Source organism: Pocillopora verrucosa, chromosome 10, assembly GCF_036669915.1.
Source record: "Pocillopora verrucosa isolate sample1 chromosome 10, ASM3666991v2, whole genome shotgun sequence".
NCBI lineage: Eukaryota > Metazoa > Cnidaria > Anthozoa > Scleractinia > Pocilloporidae > Pocillopora > Pocillopora verrucosa.
The window spans coordinates 5583565-5607299 of NC_089321.1; the positions used below are offsets into that span (position 1 = coordinate 5583565).

A 23735-nucleotide genomic window follows, 5' to 3' on the forward strand; every position below is an offset into this window, starting at 1 on the left:
GTAATCGGAGAGAACTGCCCATTCATGGCTCTTCATTCTTTAATATAATAATCAAACTATCACGTTCGAGATATCAAAGAATCTTTTACGTTTAAGGGTTAAACCTTTTCTAGACCTGTTTGTGGGCAGTAAAAGAAGGAAAGTATCATTTAAAAGTTAATATGCTTTTTCAGTTTCTCTTTCAACTTATACGCTCTATTTACACCGTATCACAATATATGTGTGCGATTCAGAAGTGTATTAAAATATTTCCCTACTCTAACTCTCCCCGTGGGGAGTTACCTGAGTGACTGGGCGAGAAGAATTTTCTGCCTCTATGATAGTCCTGTCCACAATTTTTCCAAGGATGTTTTAAAAAAGCAAACTACCACGTTTTAATCAAATTATTTCGCAGTTTCTTTTATACCACATCTAATTTAAATACACCATTTCCATTCACAGAATTAAGACATCTTGGTTAAGAGAAGACTTGTCTGTATGCCTCTGATCGTCCATTTTGATGGCGTAATCTTTTAAATCTTGAACCCTGAGGACAAGTAGTAAACAAAAGGGAAAAGGGAACAAGAGAAGAGTGAGAAGTAATTAACTACAAATTTGTACACAAATCAAGCCTTTACAATCTAAAATAAGTAAACACAGTCTGCGTACTATTCTCTACTTTCCTAAGCTGTTGAACGATCAAGAGCTTCTCCAGTCAGTGATCACTTCCTTGGTTCTCGTGACTTACATGTATGATTCAGGGGTGATATTGTAAGGAGAAATTAGATGTTAGTCACTCTTAGGGGTTAAAGGGTTAACCTCGGTGAAAGTCAACAAAGCAAGTAGGCTAGTACTTTTGATTGAGGGGCTCAATTCGGGCGATTTCCAGCGCAATAATCAGTGGACCACGGTTCTTTCAACTATGACGTGCGAAAGGAGATTGGAGCGGATGGGGGTTGGGGAAGAGCAGCAGCCTACGATAAAACAGCAAACGTATATTGTGTCGTTGAGGTAGGCTAGTTCTACGTACAGTACTTACTTGTAATTTGCTATGCTGTCTGTTACCCATTCTAAAGACACAGGGATCGTGTTCAAGTGACGACAGACAGCTGTGACACAAAGGAAGAAAGATGTGTAAAAAAGATGATAATATTAACTTAGTAGAAAAAGGAACAATGGCCAAAAATAAAATTGTTTCAAACAAGATAAAGGTAATCAGTTTTCATATGAGAAGTGACAGCGTAACAAAAAAAACTGACAAGAACAAAAAACAAAAACAAGGTGAAATGTTGACTGTAGCACAGCGTAGAACTAAGAGAATGAGCCTTACCGTTCAAGTGATCAATGTTTGTTTTCGTATCTTTATCAAGGACAACAACTTTTCGGCCATCCTAGAAAGACAATAGCATTCACTTAATGCCAAGCTCAGGGGATGCATCGGAAGTGTTTTTAAGTCGGGGAAGGAAGAGGGAAGGGGGATGGGAGATGGAGCAACACTTTCGCCATACAGGTAATTTAGGGCATGCTAGTTAGTTCTGTTATTATAAGTCACCACTTTTCTTATTAAAGACATGCGTTGCACTACCTTAAAAGGCTACATCCTTATCTAGAATTTGGAAAATGACAATGAGTTAAAGAGAAAAAAAACACAAACAAACAAAAGAGACAAAATATATAAGGAAACATGAAGAAATGAAAATGAAATTAAAAGAGGAGAACAAATAGACTCACCTTTCCGATTCTTTTTAAATTTTCAACATCGGAAAAGACACGTGCTCCACAAAATTTTAAAAGCTGGCTGAGCTGGTCTGTAGTTGAAGGAAAAAAAAAGCCATTTAATAAAGTCATTTTTTGCGCCGCTCGCCTCGCGCTTGCCTCCGTTCGCCTGAAAACGCAAAAAAATCACACCTGTTCTGCAGGCTATTTAAGAAATTAAAAAAAGATGAGATTTTATGCAAGATGTAAGAGCTATAAAGGCTCACAACTGAACAGCTTCTCAAAATTCACTTTAATGCCACAAATCTTTACAAGGAGCAGACAATTCAAAAGAAGTACCTTTTGCGACCGCTGCACTAAACTTGCCAAAGCAGAGAACGTGGAAGTCTTCGAACAATAGTGCTTCCTGGAAAAAATAATAAGTAGGAGACGAGTTTTGGGAGAGATATACCTAGAAGGCAAGACCAAGCAAGAGAAAACCTTCAACTGGTCAGCTGGGTTCAACCGATGTTCGTGAGATCTTAAGTTCGGTGCTACATCGCAATAACAACGAAGTCTACCGCTTGCGAAATTAATCGGGGTTTTGTATAAAATCTCACTTTCATCGCATACAGAGGCTAGTTGAGTGGTAAATGCTACAGAGTGTTAGGTACAAATTTAAACGTTTGGTATTGTTTCATTTCCTAACAAAGGCATATATTTTTTTAGACATACCTTCTTACTTCTAGCTGTTCTTGCCAAGCAAGGGATAGAAGTTTGTCCAAGACCAGCGTCACCCCTTACTTCATAATCCGCCTGAGGAAAAAAAATAATGTATAACTCTTAACCCTTTACACGCTAACATCGGTATTCATATCCCCCATATTCTGTTCTCCTTTCATTTCCTCTGGAGCTGACAAGAAGAATTTGTCTGAAAATCAGGAGCTTCCTAAATTGATGATCATTTCCTTTATTCTCATGACCTTAACATTTGATTCAAGGGTGGTACTGTGAGGAGAAAGTAGAAGCCAGTCACTCTTAGGGGTTAAAGGGTTAAGGAGTGAACGCTTGTTATTCTCCCCTTGATTGTGGAAAAAATGTAACTGTGGCATTCAAGGGATGGTGCCATTATGAAACAATCCATGGGTAAGTAGCCTTAAACTAATCGAAAATATGTTTCTCTCGCGCGTGATTTTTTCAAGCGAATGATCGAAAAGACAGTCAGACAAACGGACTGGTAAATTAGCGGGCGGACATTCACTGAATTACACGGAGGCTAGAATAAGTACTCTAGTCCAGCTTTAAAGCTGAAATCGTCCAACCCATAAAAATAACGAAAAGTAAATATATATGTGCTAATATTGAAGACCTACTTACCTCCGCTACAAGTGCTTTGGCTGCAATACACGCAGTGATCCCTAAAAAAGAAGAAAAGGGAAAATTGTTGCAAAAAGAAGACACACGAAGAAAACATTTTTTGTCGCAATTCAACTGCTGTCATGCAAAATGCAGCAAAGTCAAATGACGTAACCACATTGAAATTTAGTTGCTGCTAAAAACACTTTTCTGCGCAAAAGAGAAACTCGATGTATGTGGCTACTTTTCTTTCCTTTTGAGGTGTACTCAGAGTAATCTGCCTACTATCAAACTGGAAAATATCATGGAAATGACGTGCACTAAACAAGCGTTCAATCACTCTTCATAGTAAGGCTAGCTACACGAGGTCGCACGACGATGCGACCCCTGGGCTTTGATTGGCTTTTCGAGCTGGAAAGATGGGTTTATATCCAGCCTTGTTGACCTAGCACTTGGTTAATAGCGCTTGCTTCAAAACACAAAAGGCATGATTACTGTAGCAAGAAAGAAAAGTAGGATAGCGAAGCGGAGAGTAGCAAAGGTATATCGGACTCGACTGGCAAACTGACACTGTGAACTTACAGTGATGACTGACAATCCATTTGCCAAGAGCCAATCCCAGTAGGTACTTCATGGTATAACTATGACGTGTCACCTGCATGTTTTCATCTGAAAGGAGCAAAATTCATTGCCGTTATCATCTTAGAACACAATTTGACCTTATTATGTTTTATGATAAATTTAATGATGTTTGATAAGTCAAACATTCTTGTACCTGATCCGCCACAATAATCTTCTTTGATAAAAAATCCCTCAAAATAAAACTAAGCCCCCCCCCCCCCTCAAAAAAAAAATTTACTACTTTCAGTCAATAAAACACTCCTTACGAGAATCAAGTTTAAATTCTTATGTTTCGTTGTCAGACTCAATATAAACACACATTTATAAATCAATTACCCGGCAACTTCTCTACGTACAACTTGATGAATCAGAAAACTTGAAAAATACAAGTGATAGGTTTCGTTCTTTGTTAAAGCTCTACTTCCTGGACAAAAAAAAATTAAAATTAAATAGAGAAATATTAAATAAAAAATTTTAGTCATGTAGAACTGAAAAAAAAAAAAAAAAAAAAAGAGAGAAGGACAAAACCCTCACGCAAAATTTTACGTAATACGGTATGTAGAGAAATCTGGAAATTTGTGATACATGTACACATACCGTTGGTCACACAGTGAGCATCCGGGTGATGAGGAATTCTCAATAGTACACTTAAAACGACGTACCAGACAATATTTACCAACCTGTTGCCATGATCACGTGAGTAGTCTTGCTGTTAAATTCGCTAGCCAGCTTCCCGCCATACGTTTCGGCAAGAACACGAGCTTCCGCCTGCAATTAGATCAACAATTGTAAGCTACAGCGATAACCGGCCTGACTGAATACATTAAATGTTTTAGTTCAAAAAAGAAGGATAACACAAAGTATTCCATACGTTCCATACATGCTGCAAAAGATCATCAAATGCTCCTGATTTTTTGATGATTGGGACGTAACTCGCCTGTTACACCAGTGGCAGCCACTTGTGGAAAAGTTATTGAAAGCTTCACATTTAAGCTCATTTCTGATGTATTTGGTCGGTGTAAAGGATCGCCGAGACAATTGTTTGGACGAGTCGTTGCAAAAATCCTAAGAACGACCCGAGCGTCATTCTTAAAATCTGTCAGTTGGCGCTTTCTGTCGGCCCTGGAGAACTTCCGCTGACCACCTCAAACGACTTTTTTCTCATTCTAATTGAATAACAATAATTATAGGGGGATAGAAATCTCAAGTTCCAGAGCAAGCGATATACTTACCAGCTGCTTCCTGTTTAGACGAGTAGCCACAAAAGATGGAGGTTTAGTCTTCTCACTTCTTAAGTTGTCCTTCTTCCGGTTCCTCGGGCTCTCTGGTGTGTTCGTGGCAGTGCTCAGTTCTATGAATGTCTCATCGGATAACCGACATTGAGCACGGGACACACCCTCAATCAACAGGCCATCAGCTGACAGAGAATCTCTTGATGTACTTTCTTGGGATCGAGCATCACGTGTCACAACACGTGCTCGGTCATGCGGCATATCGTCACGAGACGCAGTTTTATGTGACAGTGGCCCCGTAGAGTTCCTTCCAGAGATCGTGGAGGCTTCAGCAGAGCGCTTGCGTGAATAAATGAAAGGAGATCTCTTCTTTATAGGCGATAGTCCTTTTGCCAACCCATGTGATATTGGAGAATGACTGGCCGCATTGACATCTTTCACTTTTCTCGTAAACAGCAAGCTAACAACTGGAGATTTTCTGGGGACAAGTTCATCGACTACTTTTCTCCTCTTAACAAGCAAAAGAGACCCAGTCTTAGAATTCACAGGGTCCCTATCGTCAATAACAATTAAACCTTCATCTCTTTCCTGAGATTTTTTAATCTCACGGGAACTGCGCGGTGGAGAAGGCGTCTTATCTTGTCGGTTTCCGACCGCTGTGATGCTTAATCCATCATCTTCGTGACTAGGTGACAAAGCACGCTTCCGTGAGCGCGATCTGACAGCATTTTCGTTCTCTTCAAGATTCTCTTTTCCGTTACAAGGCGTATTTCTTAGTTCGCAGTATTCCTCTGTAATGCTGGTAGTTATTTCCTCACCAGCAATGTCTTCATCTTCATCTGACGATTGCCCCTCCTGATTTAGATAGCGCGAAGCGTTTTTCAGGGGAGAGGACAGTTGCCGCATGGGAGGGATGCTCTTGGGTGTAAGCGGTGGGGGTGGAGTGAGTGAAGACGTTATGATGGCACTATCACGAGGATCTTAAATTGTAAAATTAATCTGAAAGTGTAAACGGCTTTTTTGGAAGGAAGAGTTCAAGTCACAATTACAGCTAACCAATAATTTGTTGGGTAATACCGACTTTACTTTACTTTTACCTTGGATTAATTTAATCAAGTCAGTAATTTTTGCGACTACGCCTCTCTTTTTCTCGGTTTACAATGGTCACAAAATGGCAAACGGAGGAGGAAGGGGAGATCGAAATCACTGCAATGAAAGCTATATGTTTTCAATCAAGCCTTACAACCAACCACAATGTCATTCCAGTATTGAAGATACAAATTTCAGATTTGACAAATGAATCTGCATTAAGAAGAATAACACACAATGAGCTCAAACAAGTTCCTTTACATGTACAGCTGTACCTTCTTCCATGCAGTCCACGTCATCATCTATTTCTATGTTTCCTTCCTTTTGTTGCTCGTCTGTTTCAGCAAGATAAGCTCTTAGCTCGTCCATCTCTTTTTCCATCGCTTCAACATCCTGGCGAAGAACCTCCATTTTCTGAAAAAGAAAAAAAAAATTCCACTCCTATTCAATCAAATAAAGTACAAGTAACTCTAGTCTGTGAGGGGCTTGAGGGTAAATTTCTTTGGTTGTAGGTACAACAACCAGCCTCTCCACAACTGAGACTTCAGCACGCTTTAAATTATGTTTTACGCCCAAAAATTACATAGAAATTTAGCCTGGCCTCTGTAATAACATCATATCGGGGTTTTACTGCATGTGAAGAGCTCTTTAACCCCATTGTCTGCGGAAAGAAATGTCAGACTCTCCATGGCAACGTAAATTAAGGAATGACGATCAGAGATATTTAAGTACATGTAAGCCTTCAAATACTGTCCATTGTAACACGATAACTCGATATGGAGGAGTTAGTGATTGAATGAAAAGACCTACCTGAGTAGAGGCGGCAGCTTCTGATAAAACTGTAGCCGACGAAGCACCAGTACTGTCCAACGCTTTACACGAAGCTAGAGGATACGATTATTTGAATCCTTTAGTTCACAATTTAGCATGCAGTTTACAAATTCCGTTCAGTTTGCGTATTCAGTAGTGCATGTATGTGAGAAGATGGATTTTCATGAGAGAGATGTATCGGTGCAGTTCTTTTGAAATTCGATTTTAAAATCTTAGACATACATGTACAACATGTTCTTGGGAGACCAACAACGACAACGGCCATGAGAACAGTTTGTGAAAGACGTTTGGAGTGGATCTTAGCTACTTTGTAATCACATTCAGTTCTACGTGATGATGGAGTGTGGACGATTTCAAATCGTCGTTAACGTCGTTTACTAATTTTTACAAATAACCTCATCCGCTGAAAAGCTGTTAATTCAAAAATACCATTTTCTAGTTTTGATAAGAAATAGTAAATCAACTGAAAATCGAAAGAAAAAGTACTCACATATTCCATCGTCATCGTTGTCGTCATATCTCTCCTCGTCAGATGGAATTAGTTCCTGTGAAAAGAACTGCAATTCCTCTTCATCATCCTCGTCATCTTCACTGCAATTGTCATTTGGATGAGATTCAGACGACTTGGGGAGAAACACGGGCATCAGTAGAACTTCATCACTTGAAGAATCTACCTCATTATCACTAGCAAGGGCATCCCCTTCATTCCTAACACCGAAAGGATTTTTGCGCCTTACATCGTCTCCAAGGGAGATGTCCCCTTCATCATAATCACCATGGAAACAGTCTTGTTCACCGCTGTCGCGCACACTTGCCCCTCTTAATTTGTGCTTGAAAACATCAATTACGTCCTCAGTGTTTTTATGCGCAATATCATTATACGAAGGGACAGGAGAAATTTGAGAATTTCTTTTGTGTTCTGTACCTGTCCAGGAAAACGAATCCTGTACGTCACCGTGAACTTTTTGTCTATCTAAACTGCATGTTTGTGGCGACGAATTTGTTTTTTCTGCATCAGGGCAAGGCATATCACCCAAGTTCTTACAAGCTCTTTCTTTAGAATTTAAAACATCGGATCGAATCTCATTGTAAGAACTTTGACTGAAAGTTTTGTCTTGGGAAACGCAACGATCAGGTAGTGTTTTATCACAAAAATTCTTATTTATTTCGAAGTCATCAGGTGATTGACTAGGCGTGGCGTCCCATTCAGTGATTGCATTTCCTGGCTTCCTGCCTTGTGAAGACTCAAACTCCTTGCTAAAGTCAGGCACGATGGTCTCGAGGTTCTTCAATAAAGACGTGCTGTTTTCGCTCTGTTCACTGCTAGTAGAAGAACATGTAGAACTGGACGTTGCAGATTTTGAAACACGAGGGCTCTTACTTCGCCTACTTCGTCTAACAACTGGATTTTCCAATCGAGATTTCACGTCGTTATTCCTGTGCAGCTTTGAATTGGGATGTGACAACCTCGAATGAGACTGATCTAGGTTGCTAAGAGCATGTTTTGTGACAGGTTTAACCAGTGGAGTAGGTGGTATGACCTCACATTCCATGCACTCCGATTCACGACTCTTACTGATTATCGGACCACTCCCTGGCCTAAGTGAAATATCTGAATATGTATCATCTTGTGATGTCGAAATCATCTCGATTTTTCTTGTTTTCTTGGGAGGCGGTTCCGTCCTTGGGGCATCGTCTTCAGATTGCTTTTGGAAATGCTGTGAAGATCTGCCAAGGTCTGGTATGTTTTCGCTGCAGTTAGTACTATCTTGGGATTGATCATGTGGCGGAAATTCCAAACCATGAAGAACCGATATGCTTTGACTCGTCTCAAAGCTCTGAGTTCCGTCTGTATTGGACGTTACCTCCCCAACACCATTAGGGCAATGGGCCAAGTCAACGACTTTCTCTCGCTCAACATTCCCATATTCGACCCCGATACTATCTCGAGAATTTCCGCTCAGGCAGCCATCTTTTTGCATATCCAAGCTGTTCTCTTCTTCAGTTTCGCCGTCACTGCAGGAAGGAGTTCTGGAATCTGTTGTTTTATGAGGGCTGTTTAGGTCTCCGACTGAAGTTTCCAGGCCGTCGTTTCCAAACAAACATGGCGTCATGGCATCCAAAAATTCTAATGAACTTTGTGTTGGAGTGTCACCTGAGAATTGCCCTTTCTGACTTAATTTCTGAGATGTTAAATGTTGGGCCTCATCCAAAAATTTACAATTAAAACCGTCCACAATCTCTTTTACTTCAGTTGCAGTGTGTTCCTGAGAATGCCACGTAAAAGAACTCGTCAAATGGGCTTTCTGTTTAAGTTCTAGCTCTGGTAATGATCTAGAGGAATCAGTTGTATTAACCAAATCAGACTCGTGTTCCTCCACTTCTTTCTGGACTGGTAACCCTTGGTGACCACTTGCCGTCAGTGACATCCCTTTTGAGTAAAAGGACTGAGGCTGCTGATGACGTTTCTTTGATGCTTCTTGTTTTGATCCACTCCAGTCTGCTTCTTCTTCACGATGTTTTCTCTTTTCGTTTCCCGTTTCTTCCTCTTTGTATGTGCTTTCCTGGTCTTGCGTTTCGTGGTTTGCTTGATTTTCTTTATTTCTATCCAAAACCAGTTTTATTTGAGGACACTCTCTAGTCTTTTCATCCTCACTCAGTCTACTCTCTATCACGCTGTTGTGTTTGCTGACTTCACTCTGATCGTTTTCCTTGTTTCTTTGCGAGTTTGATCCTTCTGTTTCCTTTCTTTTTAGCAGGTTTTCTCCACCTTGATCAACATGGGCAATCATTGGATTGATGACTGTCGCAGGAGATATATCGGAGGAAGAAACACTGGCTTGAATAATCTCGCTTGAAAGCACGGTCTTACTGCTATCACTTCCGAATGTGGAATATTCTTGAGCTTGTTCATCATGTTTCACCGAGAGCAAAATCATTCCATTAGTATGCATTTCTTCGCTATTTTCTTCATCTTTCTGTAATTCCTTCGTTTCGTCTTTGAAAGGAGACTTCTTATTAAGCAAAGGATCCTCAACTTGTTTTAACTTCTTGCGAGTGTTTTCAGAAAACCTTTGATCGTCGCTAGTTACAGTAGCTGCAGCTTCTGCACATCTCTTTTTTGTCTTGGTTCTCAACTGCAGAGATTTCTTTGAAGCTTCAGAACGTTTGTTTGTTGGCAACGGAATCTGCGATGTTCGACGCCTTCGCCTCATCTTAACTCGTTCGCACAAATCAGATTCGGCTGCTTGATTCTGTGATTCTTCACAATCAGCAAAACTTGCTCGGGTGGATGAAAACGTCTCTTCTTCGTGTTGACTGGTATCTGGATGTTGTTTTGAACTTTCATCCGCTTTTGATAGTTCCACTACATCTTTACTCATAAAAGGATCATCAAACAAGGAAACTAAACCTTCAAAGTCCAAACTTCCCTGCACACGATTCTTGGAACTACTAGAAAAGCCTTCAGATTGTAACCCTTTCTTTAAAGACTGAGGTGAAACATTATCGTTATTTCGTCTATTTTTGCAGGTCAATAACGGTCCCTCTTGAGCATTTCTTGCAGAACTCTCGATTTTGATAGCCTCGCTTTCGCTAACACCCTCAATTAAGAATTCTTCCCTTTTAGGAGACGCTTCCTCTTGATTTCTTATTTGGATCTCCCCCACGACTACTTCACATCGACGTTCAAGACAATCCTGCGATGGCAAAATAGAAACACTTTGCATAGTATCTAAACTACTTGGTGAAAAACACTCACACTTGGTGCTGGACACTGCACCTTCATCTCCATTGTTATCTCCTTTTACAGGTACTGGTGCCAAGGTTGGCGAAAGAGAAATCTTGTTTTCAATGAACACTGAGTTGTCACGAGGACTTGTCTTCATAGAGGAGTCGGCCTCGGCAACAGTTTTTGAACACACAGCGCGTTTAGGCTGTCCAGAAGCAATCTGTCGTCTCCCTTTACAGTCTATGGTTTGACAATTAACGAGGCATTCAGATTCAACTAACTGGGATGACCCTTGGTTGGTTGTAATAGCATGATCCTGCTCAGTTTCACCTGCCATTGAAGCTCCATCTATCGCCTGAGATGTTGAACCTTAGAATTTCAACACAGAATTAGCACATTAGACGTGTACGTGTATATGCACATGAAGATCTTAAATCACACACTCTGTACACACTATATAAGTACTAAAAATGCCGTGGCTGGGGTTGTCAAAAATATTTTGAGTAACCAGACAATGACACAAAGTAGGAGGCACTAAAGGTCTAAGGTCTATCCACAGCGAAGGGCTCTGGGAGCTACAAGCATTTGGCATGTTTTACTAAGAAGACAACGTAATGCGCTGGTTGCTGGCTTATTTTGACAATCTTGCATTGCTTATCATAATGAGAAGAAAAAAACAAAATATTAGCAAAAACGATTAACAACAAAACTATATTCACAATGATAAAAACACATTAATTAAAGCACAAGTGTACATATAAATAGATAAACTTTCTGACCTGCTTTTAAAAGTGGTTGGAATGGCAACGTATCTATCATATGAAGTAATTCTTCATTGACAGAGTTTCCATTTGTGTTTTCCTTGAGGAGATTTTTTGGGGCCGTTCTTCTGGAGCTTCTCGTCTGTCTTGTGTTGAAAGACTTCTTTGACTTTGCACTGTTTGTTGCTTTTTGTGTTGATATTGGTCCCAGCATTGACCTAATCATGTGGAGAACATGATAACATGATAACATTCAAACGGAAAAGACAAAAAACCAAACATGAGGAAAAAAATGCTTGATGCCCATACACCATAGTTGCATCTCAAAAGACTTATTTCTTTCCAATCCTTTCCTTCTTTAAATTTAAAATCAAATTATGGGCAATTAATCATTAACTGACAAAGAAAACAAAATTGTAACTGCACATGCTCATAGGTTTTATCAAATGTCTGTTCACCAGTTTAAACTTGTACAGTTAACTTTAAATCTCACCTTATGTTGACATTAGACACAGCTTCAGGCTTTTTATTCTGCAGAGAATGGTCAGCATCATCTATAGTTTAAAATAGGAATAATCGTAAAGAAAAGTGGTAAAATGATCCTCACAGACAAAGGTCAGCTGTAATTGAAGAAATTTCAAGTACTGTTAAAAGCCAGGAAAAATTCAGGCTTTAACAGGATTTGAACCCAGGCTTCCCAGATACTACCACCAACAGAGCTACAATGTACATGTATATACATGAATCCACATGTTGGGAGCAAGGCAAAGCCTTGTAGGCTTTTCACTCCCTTAAAGGATCTAATCATTACTAAATGAAATCAGTAGAAAATACATGTAGTCCATTGAATACTACTCTTCAAGGTGAGCTGCCGTTACAGAAATTGCAAAAGAAAGAAGACTAAAGAAACTTGACCTGGACAGGATTCGAAAGTGTGCTTCCCAGATATTAACTGTACATTACTACCAATTGAACAGTGAGGAAATATGTTAGGAGCAAGGAAAATGTGGAAAGGTGTTCTATATACATCAGACATTAAAGAATTACCTGGCTACTATGCAAAATTCTGTAGTTTAAATTTGATGGCCAGAGCTATCTTTCCCTCAGATGTAAATATTGTTCTTCTGATATACTGTGCATTATCATATGACCTGTCTGGCTTTGACTAAGGTTTTCTATAGGATTGCATGAGCCCTTCTAAGATTGAAGGGTTAATCCTTTAACTCCCATGAGTGACCAAGACAGAATTTCTCCTTACAATATCAATACAATATAAACCAGATAAATGATGAGAATAAAGAAAAACATCAATTTGGGGATAATTAGTTGATCCAATATTAAATTCTCTGAATTAACATTATATGAGTTGTATGATTGATAGTAAGGAGAATTACAAATTTGATCTGGGAGTCAAAAGGTTAATGTTGAATTATGGTGTTAAAGCATTTGAAATGAACCAACTTTTACACCATTTATCTCATAACAGTCAAATTTTGGAATGAAGGATGAAACACAAACCATTGTCATCAACATATATGCTGAAAGGATTCTTGCTTCTGGAAACTTTCTGCCCTACATTTTTCTGTTTGCTGACACATTTTTGTGGGGTTGGACAATGAATAGAATCTGGATCAACACTTCCTTTATCATAGACTGTAATAAGTGGCTTGAGTGGCTGTGAAGGTGGTGAGCCTGAAACAAAACAAACACTACATATGTATGTAATGGTACAATACAGTGTAAAGGAACAATAGTTATAAATCAAAACACTGCCAATTAGTCAAAAAGAATTTACACAGATTTTAAAGATTATTGCCAAGATCCTTAATAATTAAAAACTTTTTAAAATTTCAGGAGCTTTTAAAAACCATTGAGGATCTTGAAAGGAATTTAGCATTTGATTTCATGAAACTTCCAGCACAAAACTCCCCAGGGATTGTGAAGAAGAAACCCCCCTTGCAGACCCAGAGTGATTGCCCTGAATACTCACAAATATTTCTCTTGGAAAGAGCACTTCCTAACGGATGAGGTAGTCAGTTTGACATGTTGCAGTTCTTACCTGTTGGAATCCCTGTATCTTCTTGAATAGCTCCCTGTAAATTACGCACTGCAGCAGCAATTTCATTTAGTCTAGGGTTTGGTGTAAGGCTCCTACACACAGTGAGGAAAAAGAGAAAAATTAAAACCTTCTAATTCATTTTTGTAAATAATAAAATAAGAATGTCCTAATTTCCTATGGCATTTGCATGTGCATTGTGCAAAATATTTCAAAGCTCAATTAGCCCTATTGCAGCCAACATGTACCACTACAATTCTGTTCAATGCTTTTACTAAAACATCACTGTTGATGTGATTTCAACCAACCCAGCTCCCTGCACAGGAGAAAAAATGTGTACCAAAAGTTCTTTGTTTTTGCTTTGTATTCCATTTTTTAAATGGATTAAAAGCCTGTGATCTTTGTTTGCTTATTTGACAAAGCTGTTCTTTTTTTCAATTCATCCATACATAGACATTCAAAGGGTATTCTCATAAATATAACAAAGAACAAAGATTCAATCTAGTTTAATTAAAGAGTAAACAACAAAGAAAGGATATCAATATACCTTTTAGAAACTGGAGTCTTGCAGAGTGGGCAATACCATTTGTATTTTGACTTCTTACTGCTCTTTTCAAGAACTTGCTTGATGCAATGACTGTAATTTTTAACAAAAAGAATATTAAACAAGCTTCGGCTAGCCACAAAAACAGTTATTTAATACTCATCTATTTTTTTTATCAGTGACAACAAAATCAGCTTGTGGAAGTATTGCACTCATCCATTGCACTCATCCAGCAACATGTCAACAGCTCTATCTCTGAAGAAGATCAATTAAAATTTGATGTAGATACTGTAACATATTACAGGTTGATTGCAAAATTAGCTTTCATATTGAAGTCACAAATCAAGGCTAGGGGGCTCTTGCTCTACAGTCACACTCCAAGGTGCTAGAACTCCTGGCTGGTTTGCACAACCCTCAACCCAGCCACAAGCCCCCTAAAATCACCCTTCATGCTAGAGCCAGATGGCCCAGTGGAAGGAAAAAAACACTAAATAAATAAAAAAAAAAATTAATCAATAAATAAGGCTGTTTCCAAATTTTTGTTCAAATACATGGATCTTCTGGGGCTTCTCCAGTGACAGATTTAAGTGAGATATACCCTGAGGAATAAGTATTTTGGCAAGTTGTCTTCCTAAAGGACAGTAAGAACAGTACATGTAACTTAGAAAAAAATTATAGACTGTAACTGTAAACAGTCTTACACAATACTTGCACTAAGGTCTTTCAAGCAAGAAAAGATGTGGAGAAGGAGGACACAATGTGTGAAATGGAACTTTATTTAAATATCGTGTAAAAAGAAAATGGAAATCCAAAATGAGCAACTTATTGTACTTGTTGACAAACTTGTATAAAGCTTACATGTATACGCATCGTAACTTACCCACAAAACTGGTGATTACATTTCGTTGAGTGAGGATCCTTCAACAATTCAAGGCTATTAAGAAGTAATTTTGTAATATTATGAAGAATTCAACGAGATAAAATGAACAACTTACTCTTTTAGACCTCAAAACATTTAGGTAAATCGCAAAAGATAAATGTTGCATAAGTTTAGGAGACGCTAAATGCATTCATACCAAATCGAACACTCCAGACTCTTTTGCATCTGTTGAAGGGCATCTAAAACATCTTTCACTATCAAAGACATCTTTGCTTCTATACCGAAAGGACTTAATGAGTAGAAAACCGCTAAAACTTTACTAAAAACTGAGAGATACAACAACCAGGAATATTACGAGGCGCCATTTCTTGAAGTTCGCGCCTGGGAATCTTGGTTTCCAGTCTTTCACGGCCATGAACTGACAACTTTCGTGACGTCATAAATTTCTTCCTAATATTTCTTTCTTACTGCTGACTGCTGACCAGTTTCGAACGAGTTCCCTCTTAAGTCATCTGAAACACGTTCTAGTTAGCGCTCGGCAGAAAGATCCGTAGCCTTTTTTTAGCTCGGAGATGTAGTCCAAAAACGTCAACCATGGCCTATGTCCAGATTGATTTTGAAGATCTCGAATTCTTCGAGAAATGCGGTGGAGGTGCGTTTGGCTCTGTCTATAGAGCGAGGTGGAAATCGCAAGATAAAGAGGTAGCGGTGAAGAAAATCTTGAGTCTAGGAAAAGAGGCAAGTTGTAATCAAATGGTTACACGCGGTAGGAAGTTGCATGACCCTTTGTCAGTCAAGTCTAAACGCATAATCTTTTGTTAGGAAACTAGACATTTGGACCAGATTTAAATCAAATTTTTTAAGACTTCTCACAAATTACATGCCTTTGAAAGGCATGTGCATTTCAATGAGGTAAATCTCACCTGTGTTCTAATTTTATCACCCCGCTCTTGGAAAGTTCACGCTATTTTCAATTTTAAGCCATCTTTTAAACCATAAATGTGTGTTTACCTATGAGATCGACAATGTTTTTTAATTGTACTCACTCGCTTTACAGCAACGATGTAATTTAATATTGTTGAGGGTTACAATTCACAGTTGTGTTGTCCGTCCCAAACACACGGCTTCGTGATCTTAAAGCATGTAGGTGTCGAAGCTTACAAGTCGCTGTAACACATGTTGATTTATTTAGAATTGGGTTGATCTTTTAACTGACTGATGCTGTTTTGAGATGCATAATTCTATATGAATTGCACTTAAGTTTTTAGCGCTTTTGACGAGAGAACATTTACACGCTAAGATCTCACTCAACATGTACTTAAGGGCTTCTTAGCTTTTTACTTACATGTAAGTATGTCAAAAGCAAAATCACCTTGTCTCAATCTTACCTCATTTTCAAGTCAAGAGGCAGACATAATTATCGCAAAGACCTCCATGTAGAGATTTGGTTGAATGATACATGTTGCCGTGTGATTGTATTCGGCTTGCATTTCGTTGTTGTTTTATCTGAAAGACTCCAACTCAGTGCTGAGGTTTTGTAACATTGCTACTTGAAATTAATGCTTAACTTCAGTCAAGGGTAGTCCAAGTATTGAACTTTGAGAATCTTCCTCTCAGTAACATAAGCTGTCATCTTCAAGATGTTTATATGCGCACTTAAATTTATTATGGACGTGTGTTTTAGGCCAGTATTCTGAGCATGCTCAGTCACAAGCATATCATCAAGTTTTATGGAGCAGTAAATTCTCAGCCCAACTTTTGCCTTGTGACAGGTGAGCAGCTTAATTAACTCTAATGTATCTGCATGATGACATTGTTTACCCAAAATTGAAGCCCACGACTTGTTTGTAAAAAAAATTTTTATTTACTATTACCACTTTTTTGTTGTTTCGATGTGAGTGCTCTTCAAATTTCAGTGTTCTGGGAATACTTTCCAATAAAGATTTACTGGTGTAAGCAAGGTTTGGGATTGAAAATGGGTGATTATAATATAATATTTGTGAGGCAGCTATATGTATTATAAGCCTAAGCATGTACAAGGCTAGGTATAGGATTTTATAATAGCAACAACATCCATTTTAACCCTGATTAGGATAAAAAAAAAAAAGGCTTCAATATGTGTTGATTAAAGGTACAGACAGTAGCTGATCTCCAAAAGAACTTTAATTCCTTATTTATCTCGCAAGTTTCTCATGATTCCAAATTCCAATTAGGGATGCTAAAGATAATAGTCCATTTTACAGTTGTGTACTTGGTTGCCAAGCCTTTGAACAGGAGTAAGGCTAAGGTTGATCTTGTTATGACACAAACCTTGCTGCTTTTCAAATGTAAATTACTTTGTTATCATGCTAACAAGATACTGGTCTCTATCACAACAAGGTCACCTTCAGCCTCACTCCAAATCAAAAGCTTGGCAACTAAGTACACAACTGTAAAATGGCTTATTAAGTCTCATTATTTGTCTGATATTGTATTCACTATAAAGTATTCACAAAAATGCTAATCACCGCAGGAAACCCCAAAGTCTTGTATATAAGTAATGTATTAGTGTTGACTATGTTACTCCATTTTTCAGAATATGCTGCCAGTGGATGTTTGTATGATCATCTCACAAACAATAAGCTTAATTTTGACCAGATTCTACAATGGTCCACTGAGATTGCTCTTGGTAAGCAAAAGTTCATTCTAATTGAAAGGGGTTTCTGTGTGCAATGAAAGTTATTTTCAAACATTTGTATACAACACAGAATCACATTGGTGGCATTGACCAATTACCCAATTTTCTCAAGCATGTATCAACCAGCATGGGATATGTAATAGCCCAACAGGTAGCTTGTTAGACTTAGCAGGGAAGGGGATAGGGTCATTGTGTGACATGTTTTTGGGAAAGACACTTCAATCTCATTGAGAGAACACATCAAAGTATCTCTATGAACCACCAGGCACTTTTTAAGATGATATAAGTTGTGACAGGTAATAGGTCAAAGAAACCCAGTTCTAGAGTTATCTGGTCACAAATTTCTATCAGGGATTTATTATTTACAAGTACTAATAACAAATAATACATATTGTGCAGGGTACATGTATAATATTCAATGTGTTAATAAACACCAATCATTTTTATTGTTCCCCATATATTTACAGGTATCAATTACCTCCACAATGAAGCCCCAGTGAAGGTGATTCACAGAGATCTGAAGTCAAAAAATGGTAAATATTTTAAAATATTTGATCTTGCTCAATCAACAGCCTTATGAACTAGGCTCAAGAAACAGTGAGTTGGTACTGAAATACCTGTAAAAATGAGATTGATGTCAGTGGATAATGAAAGCTTGAAATTGCAATACCACAATCAAACTAGATTATCTTAAATTTTACACCAAGGTAAAATATTTCAAAGTTATTTAGAGTTACTACTTGATGATTTCAAAAGATGTATATATACATGTTGCACATTATTTATTGCAATTGATGTTTCCTGATCTTGAGTCAGATGTCGTTTTAGCCTTTGGAAGAAAGTCTGAGTTCAAATTTGAATGATATCTGTCAGTTGATAATATTATTATATTGGGTGTGGTAAAATACATTATTAATGATTGATCTTGGATAATAAGAAATGTAGTAGTAATTATTATCATCAGGAAAATAATTACCGGTAAAACCTTTAGTTAGCTTAGATATTATTAAGTAACTTTCCATTTACAATTTAAAGCTGTATAAACTCACTTTACCTTAACTGTTTTGTTTTGCAGTGGTGATTTGCTCTGACTTGACAGTCAAAGTAAGTGTGGATCTATTACAGTGTACAATACAGCAAGATTCATGAATCATACTGAACAATTGTGCCTTTAAGAATAGTGTGTATCCTGTTTTATAACATGAATGACATGCAGGGCATTTTGAGAATACATGTATTCTACTTTTAATATATCACCTGCCTTAAAACATTCATGTACATGGACATGTACCTTCCTCATTTCCATTGCATAGAAGTAACATGTTGATATTTACATGTAAATCCTGATAGCAAGCAGGATGTTCTTATTTTCTCAAAGTTCATATATTTACATATGACTGTTTAGGTAACATAAACAGTCATATAATTTGATATGATATTAGATGTACATGTGCACAAGTCATGTAATTAAGGACAATGGCTCCAAACTGCAATTTCGCCAAATATGTAAGATAGTGCAATTTTGAAATGTTACAGATCTGTGATTTTGGCACTTCAAGATTCCTTAATAACACAACTAAAATGTCTCTGGTGGGGACATACCCATGGATGGCTCCTGAGGTAAGAAGAACCTACTTATCTTTTTTTTTTCTTCTCTTCACCTTTCAGTGACAGTTATTGCTAGCAAAAGTTCCTTTTTGGTTACACTTGCATTTAAAAGGGTTGAATGTCACTTCACTGTAGCTTTCATCTATCAATTAGAGCAAGGTCTCAGTTTGAGTTTATTGCATATACACATACTCAGACAAGTTATAAATTTAGACTTATTTGTTGTATACTCAGGTTATTCAAAGCCTGCCAATATCAGAAGCCTCTGATACATTTTCTTATGCTGTGGTGAGTGAATCATGGTGCACATTCCAGATTATTGATATACATGTAGTAAAGTTTATTATTCTGTATTCCAGAGAAACTGGCTTACAATTGCACATAATTATGTGAGCTACTCCAGTATGGGAATTGGTTTTTGACTGGACTCATTATGTGATTTTGAATGAACCTTTTTTAAAATTATTTTAGGTGTTATGGGAAATGCTTACCCAAGAGGTACCATTTAAAGGACTTCTTGGTGTCCAAGTAGCATGGGTGGTTGTGCAAGAGGAAGAGGTAAATGAAAGAGATTTTGTAAATCCAAAAAACATTTTGAAATTTAACCTTTTGCTCCCTAATATCAGTATGCAATTTCTCCATACTGAAATTTTTACATTTCCTGAGATGGTGACAAGGAGAATATGTTAAACAGTCAAGAGCCTCTTTAGTTGGTGATCATTTCCCTTATTCTCATGACCTTAATGTGTGATTCAGGAGTGATATTATTGGGAGAAATTACATGCTAGTCACCCTTAGAAGTCAAAGGGTTAAAGAAATACATGTTGATGTATGTATCAACATACAGGCTATTGTCCCTGAAGGATGCACAGTTAAGATTCAGCCTCAGACTGCTCCCTGTGAATAAATGCCTTTGCTGGTAGTTTGTGATTTGGTTGTTTTAATAAATGAATAATAAAGAAATAATTAGACAACAGATACCTGGTATGCTCTTCAGGATATTACAAAAACCACTTGTTATGATAATGATGACAATTAAAGCTATGACAGTACTGAACTTGTCAAGTGTGGTTCATTTTCATTGCAATTATTTTCCAAAGAACATGGTATTTTAGTTTTAAATATGCTTTACTTTTCTACTTTTTGAATTATTCTGAGGTGCAAATTTTATGTTGAGTAAAATGTATCATCTGTACAGTGTAATTGATTTCTTCATCTTCCAGAGGTTGACCATTCCAAGCAGCTGCCCAGAAAAGTTTGCAAAGCTGATGAAAAAGTGTTGGTTGACAGAACCAAAGGTAGTCATGACTAATCCTTAGTAGTTCTGAATCATTTGATTATGGGTGATAAATACATGTTTGGTTCTATTTATGGTTTGGAGTATTATCAAGGAATACAATCCTTTAGTCAGTGGCCAAAGCATTTGTAGAAATCTAAAAGTTGATGTTTTGAAGTCAGTTACCCTCATACAAACTAATGAAGAAATAGAGGAAGAACCAGTGAAGGAATTAATGGTGCCTTGAAAAGGGACTGCCCTGATTTCTACAGAAATGAAGAGCAAAATCCTTCTCTATCAGCATTTGAAGTCAAAAGGTTTAATTTAACCTTATTAAAAAAATTGACTATCTTCACCAATAAGTATGGTTATATATATTGATTACTAACAGTATTTTCATTTGGAGAAGGAGGGGGGGGGAAGTTGCTTTAGGAGAGGGTGGTGGGGACTTAATTGTAAATGTGTCCTATGGCAGTACTCTTTTAAGGGAGATTTTGATTGTAGCATCTGTGATATCCATGCATCAGCCTCCAGTTTCACATGTATTGCACTCTATGGTTGATTTACTGTAATTGTTACTTTTTCCTTTTGTCAGGAACGTCCAAATTTTAATGAGATTCTGTCAGAACTCAAATCCATGAGTGGAGATGGTAGGTACAATAGTATTAATAACTAAGTATTGCATGCAAGTGTACACAAACAAGTAAAATAAAATTAGATTTTAATGTTAGGTACCTATCACCAACCTATGACAAACATGTTTGGGACAATGACCTAAAAGTGATAAGTGAAAGTCTTTGGCACAGTAAGGAGAGAAACCATTTGGGGGTTATCATCAGAAACCTTCAGTACCTTTTGTTACGGCATTCTTATGATATTGTTTCGTATTATGTCATTTTATCTTTTTTCCAGCTTCTCTACAACAGGAAACTGACTCCTTCATTGAACAGAAAAAGAATTGGAGGTAGGTTAATCAAATATTCAGAGACATTTCTGTCTGTTAATAAATACCTTTTTGTTGGTTCGGCAGGATCCCTATTGATTACAGAGAGAACTCTTTAAAAAATTTCAACAATGTCAACTAGCTAATTGTTTAAATGAACAAGGATGGGGAGTTGTTTCAATTTTTCCTCAGCTACAGCTGTAAGGAGCTTTTGGTGTTTGCACTGTAGATCTTAACCCTTTAACTTCCAAGATCTGATTTTTAATTCTCCCCTCCAGCTTTTACACAAATACTGGCCAAAAGGTTTGGTGAATTTGGTATTAGATCAAGATAACAATTTCTTCCTGATAAGTTTGGGTATTCTGATTTGCCTGTTGCTGGATGATGTATAGATATTATTGGGAGAGGTTCCATGATAATCACTTCTGGGAGTTAAAGGGTTAAGCTCATTAATAATTATTCTTTACTTATGTTTTGTTGTTAATTTACTTAATTTTCAGTAATGAAATAGATGCTACGTTGAGTAGGCTCAAGAGGTTAGAGAGAGATTTAACAAACAAGGAGAAAGAACTGCGTGAGGTATGGAATTATTTTGCTGTGTCACCTTACACCCACTGACTGTTCATGAACAGGAGGTAAATTCTTGATACACACTTACTGTACACTACAACTCAGGAATTGAGACCAATATTGGTTTTATTTCAAATGGAAAGTTGTCAATTTGCAGATATTTTGTGGTTATTGTTGGCAAAGTGCTTACTGTACTGAACTGCGTCTTGTTAATTTAGGATAAGATTTTTAACTTTTTTCTTCATCTTGTGATGAAGAAATGTGAGTCTTCTGTGAGGAGTTGAAGACCAGTAAATATGGGCCCTGGCCAATCTTGCTGTGCTGAATGCATTGAACACTTAGTGGCTGTTTTTCCCTGTTTAGAGAGAAGTACGTGTACAACAAAAAGAAAAGAAAATTAATGAGCTGCAGTCTATTTCTAAGGTATGTAATGAATCATTAGTATTATTAGTGTGTGTATTTTCTGCATCATAGTCATGTTTCACATTAATACACATGGAATTAAAGTGAAATATGATTTGCTGATTGATGAAAACGTAATTGTAAAGTACATCATTCAAGACTGGACTAGTTTTTTTCTTGAATTAGTCAGTTAGAAAACCATTCAAATTTGCTTTGATAGTTAATGTTGTAATTTTTTTTGGTAAATCATTCCTTTCACAGAGAAGACTGAATGTCTTTACCAGGGCCTTAGTTATCTGATTTTTGTGATTGTTTTTGTTTCATTTTGCTGTTGATGTTGTTGCTGTTGTTTTTGCTGTTATTTGTTTGTTGGTTTTTGGACTGTGATGGCTGAATGCCAGACATAGACATGTAATGTCTTTCATATCAGCCTATTGAAGTAAACACAGCAATTCTTGTACAGGGCATAATTTTATAATGCACATTTTTTTTGGATTGTGGACCTGCTGGGGGCTGACTCACATAGCTGCCGCAATGTAACTTAATATCTGCTGCATGAAATGACTTAGTGTATCACCACTCTCCTGGGTGATATGCTAGTCCATCAAAAAGTCCTTTTTTACTTCCTTGTGAAGAGAGGCACTGCTATTAAGTGGGGTCTTGCTAAAACCAGGATTTTCCTTTCAAGAGTTAAGCATTTTTTTCCCAAGAAGCTACCTCCTCTTCCATTCAACAACACTTAATGCCTACCTAAAACATTGTCTCTATTTCCCTTCAGGTTCTGGACAAACATGATGTTAATGCCTGGACAGAGAATGATGTGGTAATTTTGTTTGCTGTCTTTTAACTTCATTCTATGCTTTTTCTTTTTATGTGTTGAATGATTAATCCTGTGTGATATATTTCAGTGTTTATGGCTGCAGCAAGTTGCACAGAACAGTAAGTGACCAGCAGAAATTACTTGTACAATGTTGCAGATTAAAAAAAATAGCTCTACAGAAAACCATGAAATATGTAGCTAGAAGTATTCACAGATGAGTGGAGCTTGGTGACTAGGACTACACTACCATTCATTTGACCTTTGTGTGGTACAGCCTAAGTCAGCCTCTCCTAAATAGATACTAGGGAAGTTTGTAAAGAAATTGTGGTTGTATTGGTAACGGGTGGTTATAATTTTTTTTGTAACCTGAGTTAATGATGTAAATTGGCTACTGTAAACAGTTTCTAAAGCTGAAGGAAATTGTGGTTCTGCATTGGTAATGGGTGGTTATAATTTTTTTGTAACCTGAGGTAATGATGTAAATTGACTACCGTAAACAGTTTCTAAAGCTGAAAGCCATCGTTGCTCTGACAAAAGGGCTAACGATTGAAGTATCAGCTCAAGACATTCTTTACAGTGGCAAATTTACATTTATTTTATCAACTCAGTTGATAAAACCAAATCATTGTTTATATGTATATTGTTTACTTAACATTTTTTAATGC

The 23735-nt window shown here is 37.4% G+C and overlaps 2 protein-coding genes across 3 annotated transcripts in view; one reads left to right on the forward strand and one right to left on the reverse strand.

The window, feature by feature from the left end:
* On the reverse strand, window positions 1–16452 carry LOC131773369 (breast cancer type 1 susceptibility protein homolog). 2 transcript variants are annotated; one of them, XM_059089350.2, is made up of 21 exons: window positions 16163–16452; window positions 14971–15500; window positions 14775–14828; window positions 13898–13987; window positions 13354–13445; window positions 12813–12986; window positions 11788–11848; window positions 11313–11512; window positions 7294–10902; window positions 6783–6856; window positions 6248–6386; window positions 4884–5863; window positions 4332–4419; window positions 3613–3699; window positions 3052–3092; window positions 2410–2490; window positions 2035–2101; window positions 1711–1787; window positions 1310–1370; window positions 1019–1088; window positions 1–526 (listed from the first exon to the last, which is right to left on the reverse strand). In XM_059089350.2, exons 2-21 carry the CDS (start codon window positions 15039–15041, stop codon window positions 436–438), a joined length of 6207 nt encoding a protein of 2068 aa, XP_058945333.2. In that variant the 5' UTR covers window positions 15042–15500; window positions 16163–16452; the 3' UTR covers window positions 1–435. The 2 variants fall into 2 exon arrangements, with proteins under 2 accessions (XP_058945333.2, XP_066029363.1); XM_066173266.1 differs by lacking the exons at window positions 11313–11512; window positions 11788–11848; window positions 12813–12986; ... (3 more) ...; window positions 14971–15500; window positions 16163–16452 and having other exon boundaries at window positions 2–526; window positions 7294–10501; window positions 10585–10727.
* LOC131773370 (mitogen-activated protein kinase kinase kinase 20) overlaps window positions 15281–23735 on the forward strand; it is a 15205-nt gene continuing 6750 nt past the window's right edge. Inside the window, exons 1-15 of the mRNA XM_059089351.2 lie at window positions 15281–15512; window positions 16459–16546; window positions 17350–17442; window positions 17919–17984; window positions 18527–18555; window positions 18988–19071; window positions 19294–19347; window positions 19531–19617; window positions 20283–20357; window positions 20931–20985; window positions 21248–21299; window positions 21779–21857; window positions 22212–22271; window positions 23029–23073; window positions 23159–23189. Coding sequence (XP_058945334.2) covers window positions 15369–15512; window positions 16459–16546; window positions 17350–17442; window positions 17919–17984; window positions 18527–18555; window positions 18988–19071; window positions 19294–19347; window positions 19531–19617; window positions 20283–20357; window positions 20931–20985; window positions 21248–21299; window positions 21779–21857; window positions 22212–22271; window positions 23029–23073; window positions 23159–23189 — 1042 coding nt within the window. The 5' untranslated portion in view covers window positions 15281–15368. The remainder of the gene's footprint in view (window positions 15513–16458; window positions 16547–17349; window positions 17443–17918; window positions 17985–18526; window positions 18556–18987; window positions 19072–19293; window positions 19348–19530; window positions 19618–20282; window positions 20358–20930; window positions 20986–21247; window positions 21300–21778; window positions 21858–22211; window positions 22272–23028; window positions 23074–23158; window positions 23190–23735) is intronic.

Bases quoted from the DNA above. Each gene is read 5' to 3' on its own strand.
- LOC131773369 (XM_059089350.2), bottom strand. From the start codon at position 15,041: ATGTCTTTGATAGTGAAAGATGTTTTAGATGCCCTTCAACAGATGCAA. The intron at 3,700-4,331 runs GTTGGTAAATAT...TGCTCCTTTCAG, and splicing joins TCACGTGATCATGGCAACAG to ATGAAAACATGCAGGTGACA. The intron at 1,371-1,710 runs GTGAGTCTATTT...TTGTCTTTCTAG, and splicing joins ATTTAAAAAGAATCGGAAAG to GATGGCCGAAAAGTTGTTGT.